Consider the following 20,017-nt stretch of genomic DNA (forward strand, 5'->3'; position numbering starts at 1 on the left):
AGGTTCAGTGGTTCCAGAGAAAAAGCTGAAAATGTTCAAATGTTAACGCACGACGCACGCCGAGGAACAAAAACAGATAGCAATAGTTCACCTGAGTAAACTCAGGTGACCTAAAAAACAATATTATACTGTCTTTGTATTTTTGTTTTTAGCAGGGCTCACTGCTCGTAGAGCAATAGCCGACTTATGTTACGGTGTTCAACCGGAAATGCTGCTTCCTCACCGCCAAATCAAATTTACGAGTAAGAATGTAGTACGTGTGCTCAACAACCTTTGAGTAATACAAACTCTAAATTAAACATTAAAATTTAAGAAATTCTCTAAACAGAAACAAAAAAAACCACATTAATGGTAATATACTTTCTCCCCTCTTCTTCAATTAATTATTTGTTTAAAATATGCGAAAGGTTTTCATCAGGTCACATTCTATAGATAAAGGTTGTATACCAGGCTAACACTAGGGGAGCACGTGACCCGACCCCATGACCCGATATTCACCTTTATGCATTGCAAAACTCCCCGCCGAGGACCCGTCTACAGGTGCATAAACGTTTGACCTTGCTGCATCAATGTTTATTTACTTCTGTAAGTGGTATAAGACCCCGCAACGATGCATGTGATAAAATTGTTTACGTTGTTAAATTCAAACTGCATTTTATTTAATTTTCTAAACATTTTTTTTAATTTATAAATACTATGTGCCATAAATATATTTTTGTGTTACATACACTGTATTCTTCCAGTGTCTTGTTATTCATCTGTTATTACAATGTATGTTTCATGTAAAACGGTCTTGTTCACTTCTCTGTAAATGAGACCGGCTCTCTGTACTTCTGAGTACTTTGATTCTAAAAGTATGCATGTTTACTTATTCGAAGTAAATATGATCAAATTAACAGAAAATTGAATGCATCCTCTTGAAACCGGAAGTTGATTTTACTGGGAAAGAGGTTTATTGTAAAGATTCATACGCTAAAAAGGTTATTATTTGATAACATGACGTTTTTATTTTTAGTTATGTTAAAGATTATTTTCTGTTTTTGTTTTAGTAACTGATTCATATTTCGTAATTATTTAGTAAGTTTAAGTTGAGCAAGGGGATAAATTTCAACTTGTAAAAAACGGAAGTTGGAAGGACACTAACATTGTGGCTGTGTTGTTAGACCTTGTAAGTTGACATATTTCAGGTGCCCGGACAAGTAAGATTGAATGCAAAAATTGATTTGTTTACACGTTTTACTTGATAAGAAATGCTTCTCTGATATATTCACATGTGCCTAACTATTCCAGATTCGTTTGAAATCACATAATACCAAGGACGTTTGAAATGGCGCGGTTGGTAGCCGTGTGCAGAGCAGATGACTACCAATTTGATAGAAGACAGCTACCGCTAGTCGTTGATGACAACTTAAAGGTTTGTGCTTTTACAGTTTGAATATTTCTTATACGTATTTTTATCCTGTTCAAAGTCTAATCATCAGATTTTAATGTATTTTTTGAAATTTTGAAATTCTCAGACTTGGCATTTAATATGTAACATCAACATGATCAACATGTGGAATCACATTAATTGTTTAGTTTACCATTGCATAAACATATGTTTTAACACTGACGGTTAATTTGATGCAACAGAAGTTAAACAACTTTACCAATATTCCAAATATTCTTATTTCCATGTGCAAAGAATGTTGATTGCAAAATGTGTTGAAAATATACTTAGCAGTAGCAATAGTAATAATAATTATCCTTCAGAATAATACAATCAATCTGACTGGTTTAGAGTCACATTCAGGGAGACATTTTGTGATGTCTACCTTATGCAAAAGGGTGACAACTGTGTTGTCTCCCTTCAGATGTCAATAAATTAGTGCAAGCAAGCTAGCAGAGTGACAGGTGTATTGTCTCCCTTTAGATGAAAATAAAATGTTGTAAACGAAATAACTCATATAATCATATAATTGATATTTGTAGGATTGGTAAACAATAAATTTCTAACAGTGACGTCAAAGTTATTAGTTGACACATTTTGAAATATGGTTATCAGAGCAGTGGGTACATGAACACTAGAGGTTTAACTGATATTTTCTCTATTTTCTTAACTTTAGATTCTTCAGGATTATAAAACTATTATGAACTGTTTAGAAGGGAGACATCACAAAATATCAGGTCTCAGACCTGATAATTTGTGATGTCTCCCTTCTAAACAGTCCATAATTGTATATTACAGTGCTTTCTTTTAAGAGGATAATTCAATCAATGCAAGGTTAACATGTTAAAAAGTGTGACTGTTAAGATGAGTATAGTTATGCATTTTTTACTGGATACCATAAAAAAAATAGCCTACACTTTTAACTTGCAGGGTTTGACACTAACATTTTTAGGGTTTAATCTGGCCAGACTAGTGCCTCTTTACTTTTACTAGTCCGCGTGCGATTTTATGAGTCTGTCAACAAAAAAATCAATGTTTTTTAATGGTTTAATTAAAAATAAACATTGCAATGTACTTTTTTCTTGAAATAAACAAAGCATTTACGTGAAATGTTTTATTCCAAGATTCATTGAAATCTTGCGATCAGGAACTATGATTGTATTCCCAATCTCGTTCGTTTTTCTCTGTGTACATTACGTCCAAACATCCGACATCTTTCTTTATGTGTCATACTAAATCATGATCACTAAAATGTTTAATTTCATTATTTCATACCAATCTCAGTCCTAAAATTACCGCCGAATTGACTCGGAATTACCTAACTTCCCGCTAAGAAGCTAAAAATACATGCAGGGTTTTCCAGTGAAAGTTGTGGAGAATCGAACATCAGTAACTTATTGATTTTTTTCCAGAAATTTTTTTAGTCCATTTGGACTAATAAATTAGCCACAGATTTCATTAATCCGAATGAAAATGTATTAGTCTGAGACTAATGGACTAATGTTAATGTCGAACCCTGACTTGAGTTACTGTTTACAATAATTTTTGGAGTTTCTTTATGAAAACCCAGGAGGCATCTGTTGATATATTGAAATGTCTAGAGCAACTTTATTAAAAACATATGTTGTGCTGCTGCTGATAGTAATGAAAGCTCCTCTTTTATTCTCAAGACTATGACTGCTGATTACTTAAGTATAGCATTTGTATGCAAAACTGAAAGTATTGTTTTATGTGGTGTGCTTAAAACCTAACAATAAACAATGTTGAAACTTTTCTAAGCCATTGAAATGTTTTGGTTGGATATTTATTATTCCTTACATTACCCCCCCCCCCCCCCCAAAAAAAAAGAAAAAAAAAGAAAAGATAAAACAAAAATTAACTAATGATATATCATAGAAAAAAATATTTTGATTTTTGATGGAGAACAACTATTTTGTTTGGAATATCTATTTTAGGATTAATTGTGCACAAGTTAAGTAGTTTTTTTTTTCTCTTGAGAAAAGGTAGAGAAACAGTTTTATGTCTGAAAAATTTGATGCCTTGACTTACATTTAACAATACTATTGAAATAATGCACAATAAATACTTGCAGATAAACCAATGTAGTTAAACTACAAGTAGCTGCACTAGTTGATAATCAACAATATTTTTTGTTTCAGATGGTTGTACAGTTCAGTGACAATTGTGTTGACTGTGAAAATGTTCGAGGAATTAAGAGAAAAGAACTGGAACATTTTGTTCAGCGATTTAGCATGCTGTCCAAGGATGAGGTAGCTGTACAGATGATGGTTACGAGTCAAGACATCATGAACATGTTAGCACACATGGTGCCCTGTGTGGGTTGTAGAAGAAGGTTTGTTATTTAAAAGAAACTACTTTAATGTACTTATCTGTCGTATCAAGTATAAAGGTGCAAATCAATTTTATCTTAGTCAGACTAGTTTGTGTTTTAGTAGTTAAAGATGAAAATTGTGCCACAGCAGCATTAAAATGCTTTGAAAAGTATCTATTCTGATTCAAGTTGAGACATTTTATAAGATTTCCTGCTAAGCATTTGATAAATTTTATTTTTCCTGTTCCTATATAAAATAACTAAAAAGAATAGACAATGCAATACAGATTTGTTTATCTGTGTAAGGGTAAGATATATTCAGATTTCTCTAATTCTGAACTGTATATAACATTGTGACACTCGTATATATGTGATTTTTTTTTCTTTGCCAGTGTGGAAAGGTTATTTAGCCAACTAGTGGAAGGTCAACATTCAGCATTAGAACCTCTCATCATTACAAGGAAAGGGGTTCTGTCTGTTAACAGAGAGTTTCTGTTTGATCCCAAGGCATTATATGCATTATTTTATATTCATGGGTAAGACACAATTTCCATTAAGGAAGAAAACATGTAATGTATTTAAATATGAATTTATGTAGATCAATACAAAGGTAGGAAATTGGGAAGTCGTATAGATAAAAAAAATACTTCCACAATATCAGGTACAAGTATATTGTTAGTAATAACTATATTACCTTAAATATTCCATTAATAATTTTCAAGGAAATGAAATATATATATAGATGAATTTTGCATTTACAATATTCTTCTAAGTGAAATACCCATTTATCTCATTATATCATTTGTAAATTACCTGTAAAAATTTTAAATATGTAAACATCTTTTTACAATTTTATACTATATCTTTATTGGCAAAGTATGGGGCAACAAAGAAAATATGTTAAGCATACACACATACATTTTATTTATCAGATACTGCATTGTAAAGTTGGTAATGTTATAGAGGGAAAACATCACCAGACACTGGTTGACCAAAGATTGACCTCAGAAAGAGAAATAACTCTTGTAAATGTGAAAGTTGTCTATAGCAAATGTATATCTTTAATTTTAGTGCAAAGCTTAATTCCATGATGGATTCCATTCCCAAGAGCAAGAAAAATAAGCGTTGTAATCTCCACTCTTTGGAAACCCACAAGAATCGAACAACGGGGTAATTTTTTATTCTGAACTTCATGATTTTTCTGACATTTTAGCCAAAGGCTCAATTGAGCTATTCCTGATTGAAGACTATTCAGCATCTGTCTGTCTGTCATATGTTAACTTTTCACATTTTTGACTTCTTCTCTAGAACCACTAAGCCAAAGACAACCAAATTTGGCAGAAAGCATCCTCGAGTAAAGGGAATTCAAGTTTGTTCAAATGAAGGAGGGATAATTAAGAAAAAGTACAAATTTAAAAATATGAAGAAGAATCACTGGGCCAGAAAAATATGAAACTTACATGAAAGTTTTCTTCCAAAGTGTAGACTCAAGTTTTTCCAAACAAAGCATTTACATGGGGGAGGGATGGGGCCACAATAGGGAATTATAGTGTTATACGGGAATATAAAGCAAAAAATATTTAGAAATTTTCAAGAACAGCAGAGCCATGAGTTGTGATTCCCTGGCATACCCAACAAACTAGACAGTGATTCCTTAAATATAAATCTTTTGAAAAAAAAGTGTCAGTTCAATATTTTAAATTTGGAGATGTTGAAAATTTGTTATGAAAGTTGTAAATTTCTTTGTTTTAAATCTTGAGGGGACACAAAATCAGTTCACTATATCCAAAATTTGTTAAAATTTGTTATATCTGAGTTCATTATATTAACCATAGAATTTTACAAGGAATTTCTTAGAATTTTGCTGGAATTCCAAAAGACTTCACTATGTCCATAAATTTCCTTTATCGCACTTAACAAGTTTTACTGTATTAGTTTTTTTTTTAATGTTTAGGACAAAAGGTATGTTCTAATGTCTTTATGTGTCAAAATAAAAGTTCTTATAACATATGTAAATGGAGGATTTTTATATCTGCAGGAGCTGGATTGACATCTGGGATTTATTAGCTCAGGAATGTCGAGAGGAGGTTGTTTTAGTGGATGCTGAGAGCTTATTGGAGACTTTGGAAAACTACCTGAGAAAACATAGGTAAATTCTGATAATAATGACAAAGAAAAAGTTAAAATTGTTTTTGAAAAAGGCCATGAAGAAGTCAAAAAGGGATAAGATCAAATCAGATATTGGAACTATTTTTCATAATATAAAAAAATTATTGCAAAAATGATAGAATTAAAACTTCAATATTTCAATAAATAATGCCAATTGGGTATGATGGATACACCTCTTGCAGGTTTTGCTCTGAGTGTAAGGCCAAAGTCCTGCGTGCCTACAGTATTTTGGTGGGTGATTTGGACTGTAACACTGAGAAGGGATACTGTGCAGTGTTGTATGAAGGACTGCGATGCTGTCCCCAGGAGAGGCACATCCATATGCAGTGTGATACCGATTTTATTGCTCATCTCATCGGCAGAGCCGAGCCAGAACTAGCAGGAGGGTGAGTTAAATGAAAATAAATCTTTGCAGTTTTCAGAAAGAGTTTTATATACATGTATATTACTATCCGCTGCTAGGTATTCAAGACTTGTAATCAGATGTAAATTAATTTGGTAATAATTAGGGTTGGATACCGTTAAGGATGAAACGGTACGATACCATACCGGTATTTTTGAAACGATACGGTATTTTTAACAATACGGTACTATACCTTTAAGAATGAAAATGAAGGTTCATTTTATAACAAAAGTGCTTTCACCAATCACCGACCTTTCAATGTTATAAGGTAAAATGAGCTTATAAACTATGTTTAAATTTCAACCTTTTAATAAATGATCAGCAAAAGAAATAAATTGAATCTCAAACATCGCCGTTTGATTTTCTGCTAAAATGGGAGCAGACGGCTGACCGCTTCACCGGTTGTCAGGAACCATTTTGCTTGATCGCACTAAACAACGAAACATTAGAAAAAGGATAGATATGCACATCACATTTTTGCGACATTTTGCCTTTTTAATTTAAATTTATTATCAGTTTTTATCAATAAAATTAAAACACGATTAATGTGGATGTACTTTAATTTTTTTAAAAATATACATATTGATTTACCTCGAATATCGGCAGTCGAAAGCAAGTATCGTACTAAGCATCCATCTCGTTAATTAGCCTACCCTTTCAATGCGCGAAGAATTCGATTTTAGCGGGTCTGGAATCGTTTTTTTTTTAAATCATTTGGAATGTATTTAAATGTTTCAAAGATTTAAAAATACCGTTATTAGACCGGTATTAAATGAAACGGTATTTTACCGGTATTTTTGAAGAAACTATTCGGTACGGTATTGGTACCGAGTACCGGTGTCCAACCCTAGTAATAATCAGATTTTATATTACTTTAGAATTAATTTTTATGCCCCAAGAATTGAAGATTCAGGGCAAATAGTTTTTGTTGGTCAGTCTGTCTGTTTCTGGTTTTTAGCTCACCTGAGCCGAAGGCTCAAGTGAGCTTTTCTGATCAAAATTTGTCCGTTGTCTGTCGCCGGCGTCGGCGTTGTTGTCGTTGTAAACTTTTCACAATTTCATCTTCTTCTCCAGAACCACTGTGCCAATTTCAACCAAACTTGGCACAGAGTATCCTTGGGTGAAGGGGATTCAAGTTTGTTCAAATGAAGGGCCACGCCTTCTTCCAAGGGGAGATAATCATGAATTCATGAAAAATTAATGGCATCATTTAAAAATCTTCTTCTCAAGAACCACTGTGCTTGAAAATATGAAACTTATATGGAAGCATCCTCAGGTAGTGTAGATTCAACTTTGTTCAAATCATGACCCCCGGGGGAAGGGTGGGGCCACAATGGGCGATCAAAGTTTTACATAGGAATATATAGGAAAACTCTTTAAAAATCTTCTTCTCAAGAACAGCAAAGCCATGATTGGTTTTTTTTTATGGGTGCATCCTCAGGTTGTGTAGATTCAAGTTTGTTTAAATCATGACCTCCCAGGGGTAGGGTAGGGCGGGGCCACAATGGGTGATCAAAGTTTTACATAGGAATACATAGGAAAAAGCAAGCCTTTTAAAATCTTCTTCTGAAGAACAGCAAAGCAATAATTAGTCATATTTAAATGCAAGCATCCTCAGGTAATGTAGATTCAAATTTTGTTCAAATCATGACCCCCCAGGAGAATAGAGGGGCCATTACAGGGGATCATAGTTATACAACGGAATACAAATGATATATCAATAAAAATTGTCTTCCTAAGAACAGCATAGCCATTATTTGCCATATTAATTCAAAAGCATCCCTTTGAAGTATAGATTCAAGTTCAAATTAACCCCCCCCCCCCCTCCAACCACTTTTATTTATATCAAAACTTTTCAAGACTGAACTGATTTCTGCTTTTTCCTAGCCAGAGTGCTCAGGTGAGCGATGTGGCCCCTGGACCTCTTGTTTGTTTTTTTTTCTTTTTTTTTGCAAAAACTTTAACCTTGCCCATATCTTTTGAATGGATGATGCTAGGGCTTTCATATTTCACATGTGTATTCCATCCTTTGGTATCAACATTTTTGACCTCTTTACCTTGGAGTTTGACTTACAATTTTAAAACATACTTTGTTATTTTTAGTGACCAGTCATATGCCTGATGAAAGTGAACATTTTCACAATAATTTTCAAAAATTTAGAACTGAGTGGTACAATAAGAATTTTATTATTTTAATATAAAATAAGGAATAACAGTTTCTTAAATAGTCATATATTGAAGAAGAGTCACTTCAAAGCATGTCTTTTTAGGAGTAGAAGGGACAGGCATGCGAAGACCCTGGATATAGCTCAGGAGGAGGTCCTGACATGTTTAGGAATCCATATTTACGAGAGACTCCATCGCATCTGGCAGAAACTTAAAGCAGAGGAGCAAACTTGGCAGATCCTGTTTTATCTTGGTGTTGATGCACTGAAGAAAAGTTTTGAGGTAAAATGCGAATTTAAAAATCAAGGAACATTTGCTGTATGTAAACTTATTTTTTCCCCACAAATGAAGTTTGGGGGATATATGGGAATCACCTTGTCTGTCTGTCCATGCAATCTTGTGTGGGCTAAAACTTCGTAAAGGATAACCATTGGAAGCTCATATTTGGTACAAAAATTGTTTATGACCTGAGGGTGTATCATGACCTTGACCGAAGTTCATTACGGCAAGTTCAAGGTCACTGGCAGAAAAATTGACAATTTCTTGTTCGGGCAGTAACTTTTAGAGAATTATTGGGTGCTCATACTCAGTACAAAGATTGTTTATGACCTGAGGATGTACATGACCTTGACCAAAGGTCATGATGATAAATTCAAGGTCACTGGCAGAAATTTTTTTAAAAAATCATGATAGATATATAATTTTCTAATGGAAAAAATTGGATGTCCATATTTCACTCAAAGATTATTTATTAATCAAGGTCATTTTGGCAAGTTCAAGGTCACATTTACAAAATTCCTAGTAGAAACTTAAAATAAATTGCAGCAGGGGATATTATTTTGTGAGTTTGCTCACAGTACCTCTAGTTTAAGATAGATTCCATTTTTTTTTCATATTATTGGTACAGTGGTTACAACATTTACATGTATTTATGAACACTGCCAAACATGATTTTATTATGTTGGAGAACATTAAGTCATATGTGCCACAATGTGGAAGACTCGTTTTTATGAATACTGTTGGAAGAGCTGACTGTAAAAATTGTTTTAGGTAATAAAAACATAAATATATGAAAGTGTTTTGAATTTGTAATACTTAAAAAAAAATATATAAGTATGACTGGAAGTAGCTTTGCAAGTTTAAGTTTCCATTTCTTGCATAACTTGGTGATTTCAGCTTCATATGATTTTTAACCAGATCATGTAGAATATCTTAGAATATCTAAATTTTAAATTTCCAAAACCGATTTCTCATTTTAAACTCTTGGGTTGACCATACAAAAAAATTAATAAACAAATAAATATGTGATTAAACAAATGAATAATTGCAAAATAAATTGGAAAATAAATGATGAACACTAATAAGTTAATCAGTTACTGTAAACCAGCAATTATTCGCATGCAGAAAATATTCGGAAGTTGCACAGTCTCATTTTTACTTCCCTTTAACAATTCTTGCCCTGGACCATTTATTTCAGTTTTATTTGTGTTAATGTGTGTGTGTGTAGAATGACTTCTCAATCTCAAAAAGAATAATTGATGAGAAGGATTTCAAATTGATGAATCACGAATAAAAGATGTTGCAAATATTTGTTGGTTTACGGTACTGACAGGCAATGCATGCATGATGAAATCTGAAATTATTAAATTTTGAATTGGAAGTATATGTTGATAGAAATTTTAGCTACAGTAGATTACAATTTGTCAAAAGATGCTTTTCTGTGATTTTTCAATATATTAAGGAATCTGCATTGCATAGAATTGCTGACTTTTATTTTATGTTCAGCTGTATTTGCATTGAATTTTAAACAGTTTTAGACAAATACAGAGCCTCAGTTGAAGAAGTTATGAAAGAATTTGAAGAAATGCCAGTCAGAGCAGTCTAATGTCTCAGTTTCATTGATATAGTTTGTTGTCCATTTACATGTAGTTTCTTTAAAGTTTTGATGTATATAAAGATGGTTTGGAAGATATCTGAACAATGGTTGGTGAAAAAAGATGGATAACAAATTGAAAATGTTATTGATTTGAAATTGCAGATGGCAATGGAAAGGAAACAAGGAATCTCCAATCTGGAGCTTATCTGTGAGGAGCTTTTAGAAGAAGAGAGAGCAAAGGAACAGAAGAGAGAGCAGAAACGACAAAAAAGAAAGAAGAAGAAGGCCAAGTCATCACAGATTGTGGATCCGACTGAAACACAGAGTGAGGAACCTCCAGCTCTGTGTGAGGTAAAGAAGGATTTTAGTAGATGTACAAAGAAATATTTTACGTCATTCACTCCATTGTGTATCCATGGGTCTTAAAACTAATCCTAAGACATTGAAATATGTATATTTATTCTGACAAAGATATTTTCTCTGAAACATAGTTTTTTTTTTTTTTTTTTTATCTCACTGATAAATGAATTGTTTTAGTTTTTGTAGTTCTAGTACATGTAAGTCATTTAGGGGCACTTGTCCTTTTGATATTAAATATGATGAGAATGATTGCACAATATGTTAGTGCACTTACTGTGATGAGTGCATTATGTACTAGGTAACTTATGGGGAAATGTACTGTATGTATTAAATGCAACGTTCAGATTTATTTAAAAAGTAATGTATGTCAGAATTTAGAAATAAAATGGAACTTTTTTAAAACTTTTCAGTGTGATAAAAACCAGTCCATTAGTAATGATAAAGGGACTCACAAGTCATGCTCAGAGAATTGTGGGGTGTATGGTGATCAAAATTCCAATACTACATTGGCTTCCATGGAGAGTTGTAGAACTGCAGTAACACCAGAGAGACAGATGAAGAATGGCAGTATGAACAGTGATTGTGGGTATTCTTCTGATGTAGAAGGCTGTGAATGTAGTATGCCAAGTTCTAATGAAGGCTCAGATATTCTCTGTGATGGCAGGTGCAGTAGTCATGATGGTAAGATTTCATTGAATCAGCAATTCAACTGCATGGTTCAACTCTTTTTTTTTTTGCATATTTGATCAATAATGAAAAAAAAAAAAATCCAATTAGATTGAAAAATCAACTTGAGATTTACTTAATATTTTTATTCAACTTGATCATACGCATAATCATTAACAATGAATATGTTAATTTGTAGGTGGAGACAGTGTTTGTGAGTCATTGATTGACAGGTGTCACACTTGTTCCAATTCTGTGTGTCATGGTCCTCCAAAGAAACAGGACCATAGTCTTTGTACACATAAACCTAAAGTAAGCAACTGTGTTAAAGAGTAAATTAATATTTCACAATTGTAGAAACAATCTACATCTGTGATTAATTATACCCCTGCTCTGAAGGAGAGGGGGGGTATACTGTTTAACCCTTGTGTGTCTACTTGTATGTGTGTGTCTGTCTGTAACAAATTTTCGTTGCAGTTTTCTTAGCAACTATTCTTTGCAGATGCTTGAAATTTTAGCACACTCATTGTTTTGGCATGCCAAATGGTGGGATTCATTTTTGTCAACTTCCTGTTTATCCCTGTGTCTAAATTTCTGTTGCAGTTTTCTCAGCAACTAGTCAAAGCAGATGCTAATTTTTTTTTTAAATTTTAGCACACTCTTTGTTTTGGCATGCCATATGGTGGATTCATTTTTGTCAACTTCCTGTTTATCCCTGTGTCTGTCCGTACCAAATTTCCATCTCAGTTTTCTCAGCAACTACTTATGGCAGATGCTTGAAATTTTAGCACACTCTTTATTTTGGCATGCAATATGGTGGGAGACATTTTTGTACGAATCTGATGTTAACTTTCTATTTATCCATGTGACTGTCTGTACCAAATTTCCGTCACAAATGAACTTGTGAATATTCACATCAGAGTGGGGGTATTGCTAGTGAGCATTGGCTCACAGACTTCTTGTTTTTCCCCCCCCAAATTACAGCGTATACTCTATAGATGCATGGTTATTTTATAATACATGTACATGTATGTTTCTATCCATTAAAGAAAATCTCATGAATTTTAGTAGACTTGGATTGTTTTTCCTTAATCTTTTATGTAAAGAGAAAGACATTGATTATTAGTATGTCTCAATATTTTGCATGGAAAATATGGTGATTATATTATGCTATTTTTGTAGAATGATTCATCAGCTCTAAGTGTGAACTGTAAATGTGCCAATGGTAGTCCATCCTTTGTCCAGATGAGTCTCCAGGACATGTTAGAGGTATGATACTGTTGTTTGGTGAAGAAACTTATGCTTCAAATACTGTAAAATCACATAGATTCATGGGGGCCAATTTTCATGGTTTTGAGGACAAATTATTGGTCCGAGAGGACTTGATTTTGTGGTTCCTGGAATGAATGGTACATGTATGACCCACAAATTCATGTCCTTCACAAAATGTGAAATTTCAATCATCTAAGAACTCTTTCAACCACAAAATCAAATCCATGCATATAGGGGGCCAATTTTCATGGTTTTGAGGACAAATTATTGGCCTGAGAGGACTTGATTTTGTGGTTGAAAGAGTTCTTATTAGATGATTGAAATTTCACATTTTGTGAAGGACATGAATTTGTGGGTCATACATGTACCATTCATACCAGGAAACAATGAATATTAAACTCCCGTGAATATTAATGATTTCACAGTATATATGTATAAACAGTATATCTAGGCATATGTAGTGAGAAGAAGTAAGCTATAAACAGATAAAAAAAATTTTTGTTGTTATGCCTTGCCATGAATATTGCAGGGGGATATAGTATTTGTGATGTCCATCTTCCATCCTTCTGTCCATCCTTCCATAACACTTTGTGTTTAGCTCAGTTTCAAAGAACCTTTTCAAGATATTTTTATCAAACCTTCCATGCTGATACGTATTGGTGAGAGCCATTCAACTGCATCAATATTTTTTGACCTTGACTTTGACCTCACTATTCTTAAATTTGTATATAGCTTAGCTGTAAAGAAACCATTCATGATATTTTTATCAAACTTCATGTGCTGATACATTTTTGTGAGTGCTATGAACTGCATATAAAATTGACCTTGACCTTGCCTTTAACCTTGACCCCATTTTTCTTTAATTTGCATTTAGCTCAGTTTCATAGAAACTATTCAAGATATAACTTTATAAGCTGATACATATTAGTGAGAGCTTTTAGATCTTGACCTTCCTTTTGACCTTGATATTGCTCAGTTTCAAAGAAATTATTCAAGATATTTTTATGCAAACTTCATACACTGATACAAATTTTTGTGTTGCATTACTAATAAACCCTGGGTATGACAGTCATGTCCTATGGGCATATTTCTACTAGTAGTGTATTGGTAACCCCCCCCCCCCCCCCCCCCCAAAAAAAAAAACCTTGTCTTAATGTACACCATTTGTACATCTGTATATGCAAGATTGGGTTCAACATAAAGATGCAAATAGTTCCTCAATCAGTTGCAAGTTGCACATGCTTTGAAATGTGTGATCATAATACACAGTCTCAGATGCCAATCTGTACGTTTTTTGTTCAGTTAAATGTTTGGGACTTGCCTGAACATATGACAAGTCATATAGGGCCAGTGTTCCAGCTAGGATCTCAAAGTGGAGGGGTGCAAGAGAAGGGCACTTTTTCAAAACGTATCGTTTGTCTTGAGCTTTTGATACATAGGTATATCTCAAGATATGTGATTTTCAATAATAACACCATATAAACTAGCTGGTTCTCACATTATTGTGGTACATAAACTTAGAAGTTTAGAAATTGAATCTAAATTTGGCAAATGTATCAATACAGTAATTTGTAGTTCATAAGTGACATACTAGTTTGAAACTTACAATTAAAGGCCAGTATCATTCTTGCTTGTTTTTTCATACTGGTGACAGATAACTAATTAATTAAATGCCAAGAAAGTTATAAACTATATATATAATTATGAATTAATTAAATGACAAGAAAGTTATAAACTTCTGAATTCTGAAAATATAAAAATACCCCAATATTGAAATGGAACCCAGTACAGTTGTACATATCATTTGTCTTGAAATATACATTCACAAGTGTCAAAAATCATAAGTATGGAGAAAGTGATGAATATTAGTACTTGTTTCTGTGATATTTGAATTAAATTCTGATTTGAGGATGGGATGGACACCCCTCCATTTCCCCCTAGCTGGGACACTACAGGGGATGTTGGTCTGATTAGGACAGCTTTTATTATGCCCCCTTAGAAGAATATATAGGTCAGGTTCTGTTTTGAGTATGATCGAGAAATTTTTGACAGAGTTATGCCCCTTGGAATTCCAATTATTTGCAGTTTCTGTTCAATTTCTTCACAGAGGTTGCACATACTGAAATGAAATTTGGTATACAGATTTATCATAAGAATATCTAGGTCAAGTTTTGTTTTGGGTACAATCAAGGAATTTTTGACAGAGTTATGCCCCTTGGACTTAGAAAAATTCCAATTATTTGCAGTTTCCATTCATTTTCTTTGCAGAGGTTGCACATACGGAAATGAAATTAGGTATACAGAATCTTAGTCAAGTTTTGTTTTGGGTACGATCGAGCATTTTTGACAGAGTTATGTCCCATGGATTTAGAAAAATTCCAATTATTTGCAGTTTCCGTTCATTATCTATGCAAAGGTTGAACAAATTAATTACTGATATATCACGAGAAAGGTGTTTTTGCCAAAGATGTGATGTAGAAGACTATTTCTGGTTGATGCATCTCAGATAGTATTGGTAGATGACTCCTATTGATTTGAAGTTCAAAAGGTCAATTTCATTCCCATGTACACTGTCCATAATGTATACTGCCCATAATAAAGGCTTTTGCACCCTATAATGTATGTCCAAGGGGAGGGGGGGGGGGCATAAGTGTTTCACAAACATCTCTTGTTTTCATTCCTTTTCTTTATAAGCTTGCTGGTATTTCAACATAAAATCAAACAATTCAGAAATTTTGTATTAAATATGGTTTATTGTAATTTGCAGGCTCCCTGTACCTCTGATGATGAAGATTTCATTTCGGAAGAAGAAATTCAGCTGTTCAAGGCCAATCAATCTAACCTCCTACTGAAACGTCAAGAATTGCGAGAAACGTTGCGGAAACGATTTGACACGCTCCAACAGCAGAGATCACCAGACATGTCTAGTCTTGATAACGTCATGCAGAAAATGTGTAACCTCTAGAACAACAGCATTGCCATGCTACGTCTGTGATCAGCTTTAAGGCTTTCCCATATACGTTTGATTTTTATTTCTGAGTTTGTTCAGAACACATGCATTAAGAGCTATTTCAGAAAGTACTCTTTCACATTTTTTTTCTTGATTCCTACAAATTATATTGTCAGGGTTTTTCTGCTGCACAATGAAAGTGATTTTGTGCTTTTTGTAAAGCTAACATAAGAAAACTCTTTGCAAAGACTGGCCAAGCTTTTAAAACAGTGCATTACACATTTTGGAATTCATGTTCAAGCCCTGTTTTAAGATTACCATTTGCTCTCTTACTTTAAGACCTTGATCATTGTAGCACATTATTTAGGAACCTGATTTTAAAATGTCTGTTTCAAGGGGAAAACACTCTTTCTTATGGGTATATTAAGGAGTCAGTTAATTAGAATATTTTAGAAAGAAAGGGTCATTCCTAGGAATTCATGACAAAACCATTTCACAAATGTTAATTCCTTGTTTGAAGTGCTTCTTTGACATTAAGTCCAAGTCTATTGTTGAATAGTTTGGAGCCAATTCATGCATTATGTATTGGTTCAAGAGGATGGGGTTTTTATTCTGTGATAAAAACTTGGTACATGTAGATTACAATTATACAATGTAGATATTATTTATTTGAATTTATTAGTATATTTAAATAATCCATTGGATTTGAAAGTTAATGAAGAAAACAAAAATGACACATGATTGTTTTTTCTTCTCTAAGCTTCATGATACTGTAAACCAATTGTGTTGCTGATTTAAATCTATGTGTCTTGAGGTTCAGGAATTCCTTGCCAAGTTATCAAGGGTTGCTCTGAAAAACTATCAAGAGATACAGAATAATGTTGAATGTTTTCATGAAACAGTGAAACCAGTGCAGTTTTATGAGTGTTGTTTTTTTTTCTCTGACAGCAATAATTGTAATTTGTTTTTCTTGTCAATGTCATAGAGCTATATGTTAATGAAGATCAAGATGCCTAAGCTTGACAATGGAATACAAGTAAATGATGAAATATATTTATGTATCATTTATTTTTCATTGTCTGGTTTAGTTTTTTTATTTGACACTGCTGCATGGTTAGAATAAAATTTTCAAATATGAATTTTGTTCTAAACAGTTTTATTATATGGCTTGGCATATCATCGGAAGCATTCAATTTTATTGCTTTATTTCCCTGTATCATTATTGTACATGTAAGATGGAAGGGGGAAGCACAAGTTGGTTCACAGTATTGTAAAGGATATATATAATGAAGACATATGTACCTGTACTAAAAACAGCAATAAAATGGGCAATTAATGACACATACAGATGAACTGTTATACATGTATATGTTAATGTAGACAGGGCTGATGGTTGATGGAAGGAGTTGATGAAATTAACATACCTTATTATTGTAATGGTTCATTTGAACTGTGAGGTGATCATTTTGTTGAATAAACTTTTTATTTGCATATGAAATAGTTATCATTCTTTCATGACAGCGTTGCAAGGAGAAGCAAATAGCCTTAATGTGTTCATGTCTATTCTTTGTTCTCAGCAATTATAGACACAATATAAGTAGTACCAATTAACCAATCAGTCACCAAATACTACAAAGAACATTAGAAGAGAGGAAATAGCCTGTAGATAAAATCACAGACACGGTGAAAATAAACAAGGTCTTGGATATGATGTAAAGAGTCACTGTTTCACATTAGAACTTCTAGTTTAAAAACTTGCTATGGAGGAGCCAGACGTTTACTTGAGGTTTTAAACAAAAAGGGCAGCAATAGTATGAACAGTGTAGTGTACACAATGTAAAGAGAACCAATTGTTATTATAGCCTTGCTGCTGGCTACAGTGATGCTTAATGACCAGAAGAAACTGATTACTTCAGGTTAAAAGTCAAGGTCAAAGACCTTGATAGGGTTTGGCTTTAGTCAACACAATTCAAAGTTGCTACATGAGAGCTCTGTTTCTTACTTGAGAGAATCCCGATGATGCAAGAAAAAGGGCAAATGTCTATTTAAAAGTAGCAGCAGATCTGTAGCTCACTAACCTTAAAAAATTGGATAAAGGACCTCAAATTTTCAGACCAATGAGCTGCAGGTCCATGTAGGTGAATGGACAGTGATGGGTAATCTCTATATTGTGCCCATCATATTAATTTTGATAGTACATATGTAGTAATAGATTTTCATATTTTAATTGTCATGAGAGTTCAAAATTGGGTATCCTAACTTCAGGAAGGGATGTTTTGGGTTGCAATGCCCATATGTACATATTTTATGCAAATTTTCACTTTATGCTTCCTAATAGATTGATATTTTTTCCCGCTTTTGCTTTATCATGAAGTGGAAATTAATATTCACATCAATGCTACATTTAAACATTTACATATGCATTTTTTCTTTTACACTTTGCATTCAAAGGCCCTGATAGATACCATATGCCATTACATTAAAACAATGTCAAAGAAATTTAGAAAATGGAACTTTTGAGATTGAATCAATAAAAGTAAATAGGCTGTAATGGATATTTTGCATTTACTGTCAAGATGGAGAGAGATGCCAGATCATTCAGTTGTTGAGTTTTGCAAGTGCAAATTAAATTTTCTCTAATGTAAATAAAACCATGAGCCTGAATAAATCTGGGTGCCAGATAGTTCTCCATTTCTCATGATCTCCTTTGCCACATATTAATATATCATTGAACACAGGCTTTGGGCTTATAAAACATAGATGAGCACGCTTTTGATATCAGTCTCACTTTTCCACTATTTATTTCTTTTGTAAAAGTGAGACTAAGATCAATTGTGAGCTTGTATAGGTTTTATGGCCCTGGAGCCAAGTTCAAGGGAAGCAAATGGAAAGGACAAAATTGGCATTAAGATGGAGAAGCATTCAGTCATTCCTTATAGGGGCATTAAGTTCAATTATATATGTAATTTCAATATACTGCAGAATTCTCAACACCTGACAGCATATCAGCTGCAAGTTTTTCTTCCACCAGAGATCCTTTGAAAATGTAACCTATTAAGAATGGAACTCACACAGTGTCAGCTGTTGGAATAAACTAGACAAAGCATACAGAATATATTTATCAATTTTAATCTCACAGCACAAAAAAAAAAGATTCTAAACAATAATGAATGTCTAAATAAAATCTAATTTCCTGTAACACTGTTTTTATAGTTTTATGTATATAGCCCATGAATGATTGTTTGAATTCTTTGTCAACATTGTAGAACCTTAAAACGTGAAAACCATTTTATGCACAAATGGAGAAAGCTAGAGTAAATGCATGAAAATTTGATCATTGTAAAAATTATGCTTGGGAATAATGAGATTCAATATGGTTCTACATTCAAGATGGTACATGTGTTTTTAATTTGGTGTTGAATTGTTGCAAAAAAATGTAACAAACTACATATTACATTTTGCATAGTATGATTGTAATACTAGAACACTTTTATACAACTGCTAAAGGGATATTTGTTTACATGGTCTTACTTACGTTGTAATGGAGATTCTAGGTCATGTGACCGATTCTCAAAGATACAACATGATCTTGAAATCTTACACATTTATCACACAATGGGCTATCAATGACTTATATTGTATTTTCGAATTTTTGTAATTTTTTATATTACCCTTAATGTAAATCAATGGTCATTAACAAACATTCTGAAAATTTTTGTTGACATATTTACTGCAAGTCTGCCTCTTCTAGCTTAACAAGAACTAGAAAAACCAGGCATGCACTCATTTCCAATTAAAGCCAAGATTTACAAACAGGGCAATAAAACAAGACAAACATGTCTTGCTAAAAACAGCGCTACACTAAAACTAATGTACACAAATTAAACTTTACATGTATGTAAAACTATTTTATATCCTATCTTGACACTAAATATTCAACATAACAATATTTTGTCTTGATTGTCACTCAAAAACAACATCTTACAATAAATATGAAAAAAAGTTTATACAAAATTACTGAGTCTCTCAATAAAAAGAATTTCATTGTTAACTAAAGGGTTGTCCTTAAGAATTGAAATAGCAAGGTACATTAAAAATTTTAAGGGGATCTGGGGTTGTGTAAAAAGGAGTTGGGGGGAATACCAGAATAACCAGGGAGTCATTATAGGCAGGGAAATTTCCCAGCCCCAGGGTCCTAGGGACAACCCTGTAACTAGTATCATAATTCAATAAAATATAACGATATAAAGAAATTCACACATTGGTGACAAAAATAACTTAAAGCTGCAAAAATGTTAAGATCTTGGTATTAGGAGGTTTAATGAGTGATTAAACTGGGTGAGATTTTTTTTAAACGTGTTGTTCTTTGTGTGTCATCAGATCATCACGATCCC

The 20,017-nt window shown here is 33.1% G+C and overlaps 2 protein-coding genes across 2 annotated transcripts in view; one reads left to right on the forward strand and one right to left on the reverse strand.

Annotated features, from left to right (window-relative positions):
- Positions 1–1,115: 1,115 nt before the first annotated feature.
- LOC133172574 (gametogenetin-binding protein 2-like) lies at positions 1,116–17,121 on the forward strand. Its single transcript, XM_061307496.1, has 13 exons — positions 1,116–1,168; positions 1,291–1,414; positions 3,589–3,782; positions 4,154–4,297; positions 4,833–4,931; positions 5,800–5,910; positions 6,113–6,316; positions 8,604–8,781; positions 10,538–10,726; positions 11,146–11,416; positions 11,601–11,713; positions 12,584–12,670; positions 15,441–17,121. Exons 2-13 carry the CDS (start codon positions 1,328–1,330, stop codon positions 15,636–15,638), a joined length of 1,875 nt encoding a protein of 624 aa, XP_061163480.1. The 5' UTR covers positions 1,116–1,168; positions 1,291–1,327; the 3' UTR covers positions 15,639–17,121.
- A 1,615-nt stretch (positions 17,122–18,736) lies between these two features.
- The window catches only part of LOC133205693 (solute carrier family 22 member 7-like), a 9,317-nt gene continuing 8,036 nt past the window's right edge, over positions 18,737–20,017 (reverse strand). The window contains exon 10 of the mRNA XM_061341545.1: positions 18,737–20,017. This exon is cut by the window's right edge and continues 175 nt beyond it. Coding sequence (XP_061197529.1) covers positions 19,974–20,017 — 44 coding nt within the window. The 3' untranslated portion in view covers positions 18,737–19,973.

Source organism: Saccostrea echinata, unplaced genomic scaffold (genome assembly GCF_033153115.1).
Source record: "Saccostrea echinata isolate AGI-Se365-2 ecotype Australia unplaced genomic scaffold, CSIRO_AGI_Sech_v1 ptg000054l, whole genome shotgun sequence".
Taxonomy (NCBI): domain Eukaryota; kingdom Metazoa; phylum Mollusca; class Bivalvia; order Ostreida; family Ostreidae; genus Saccostrea; species Saccostrea echinata.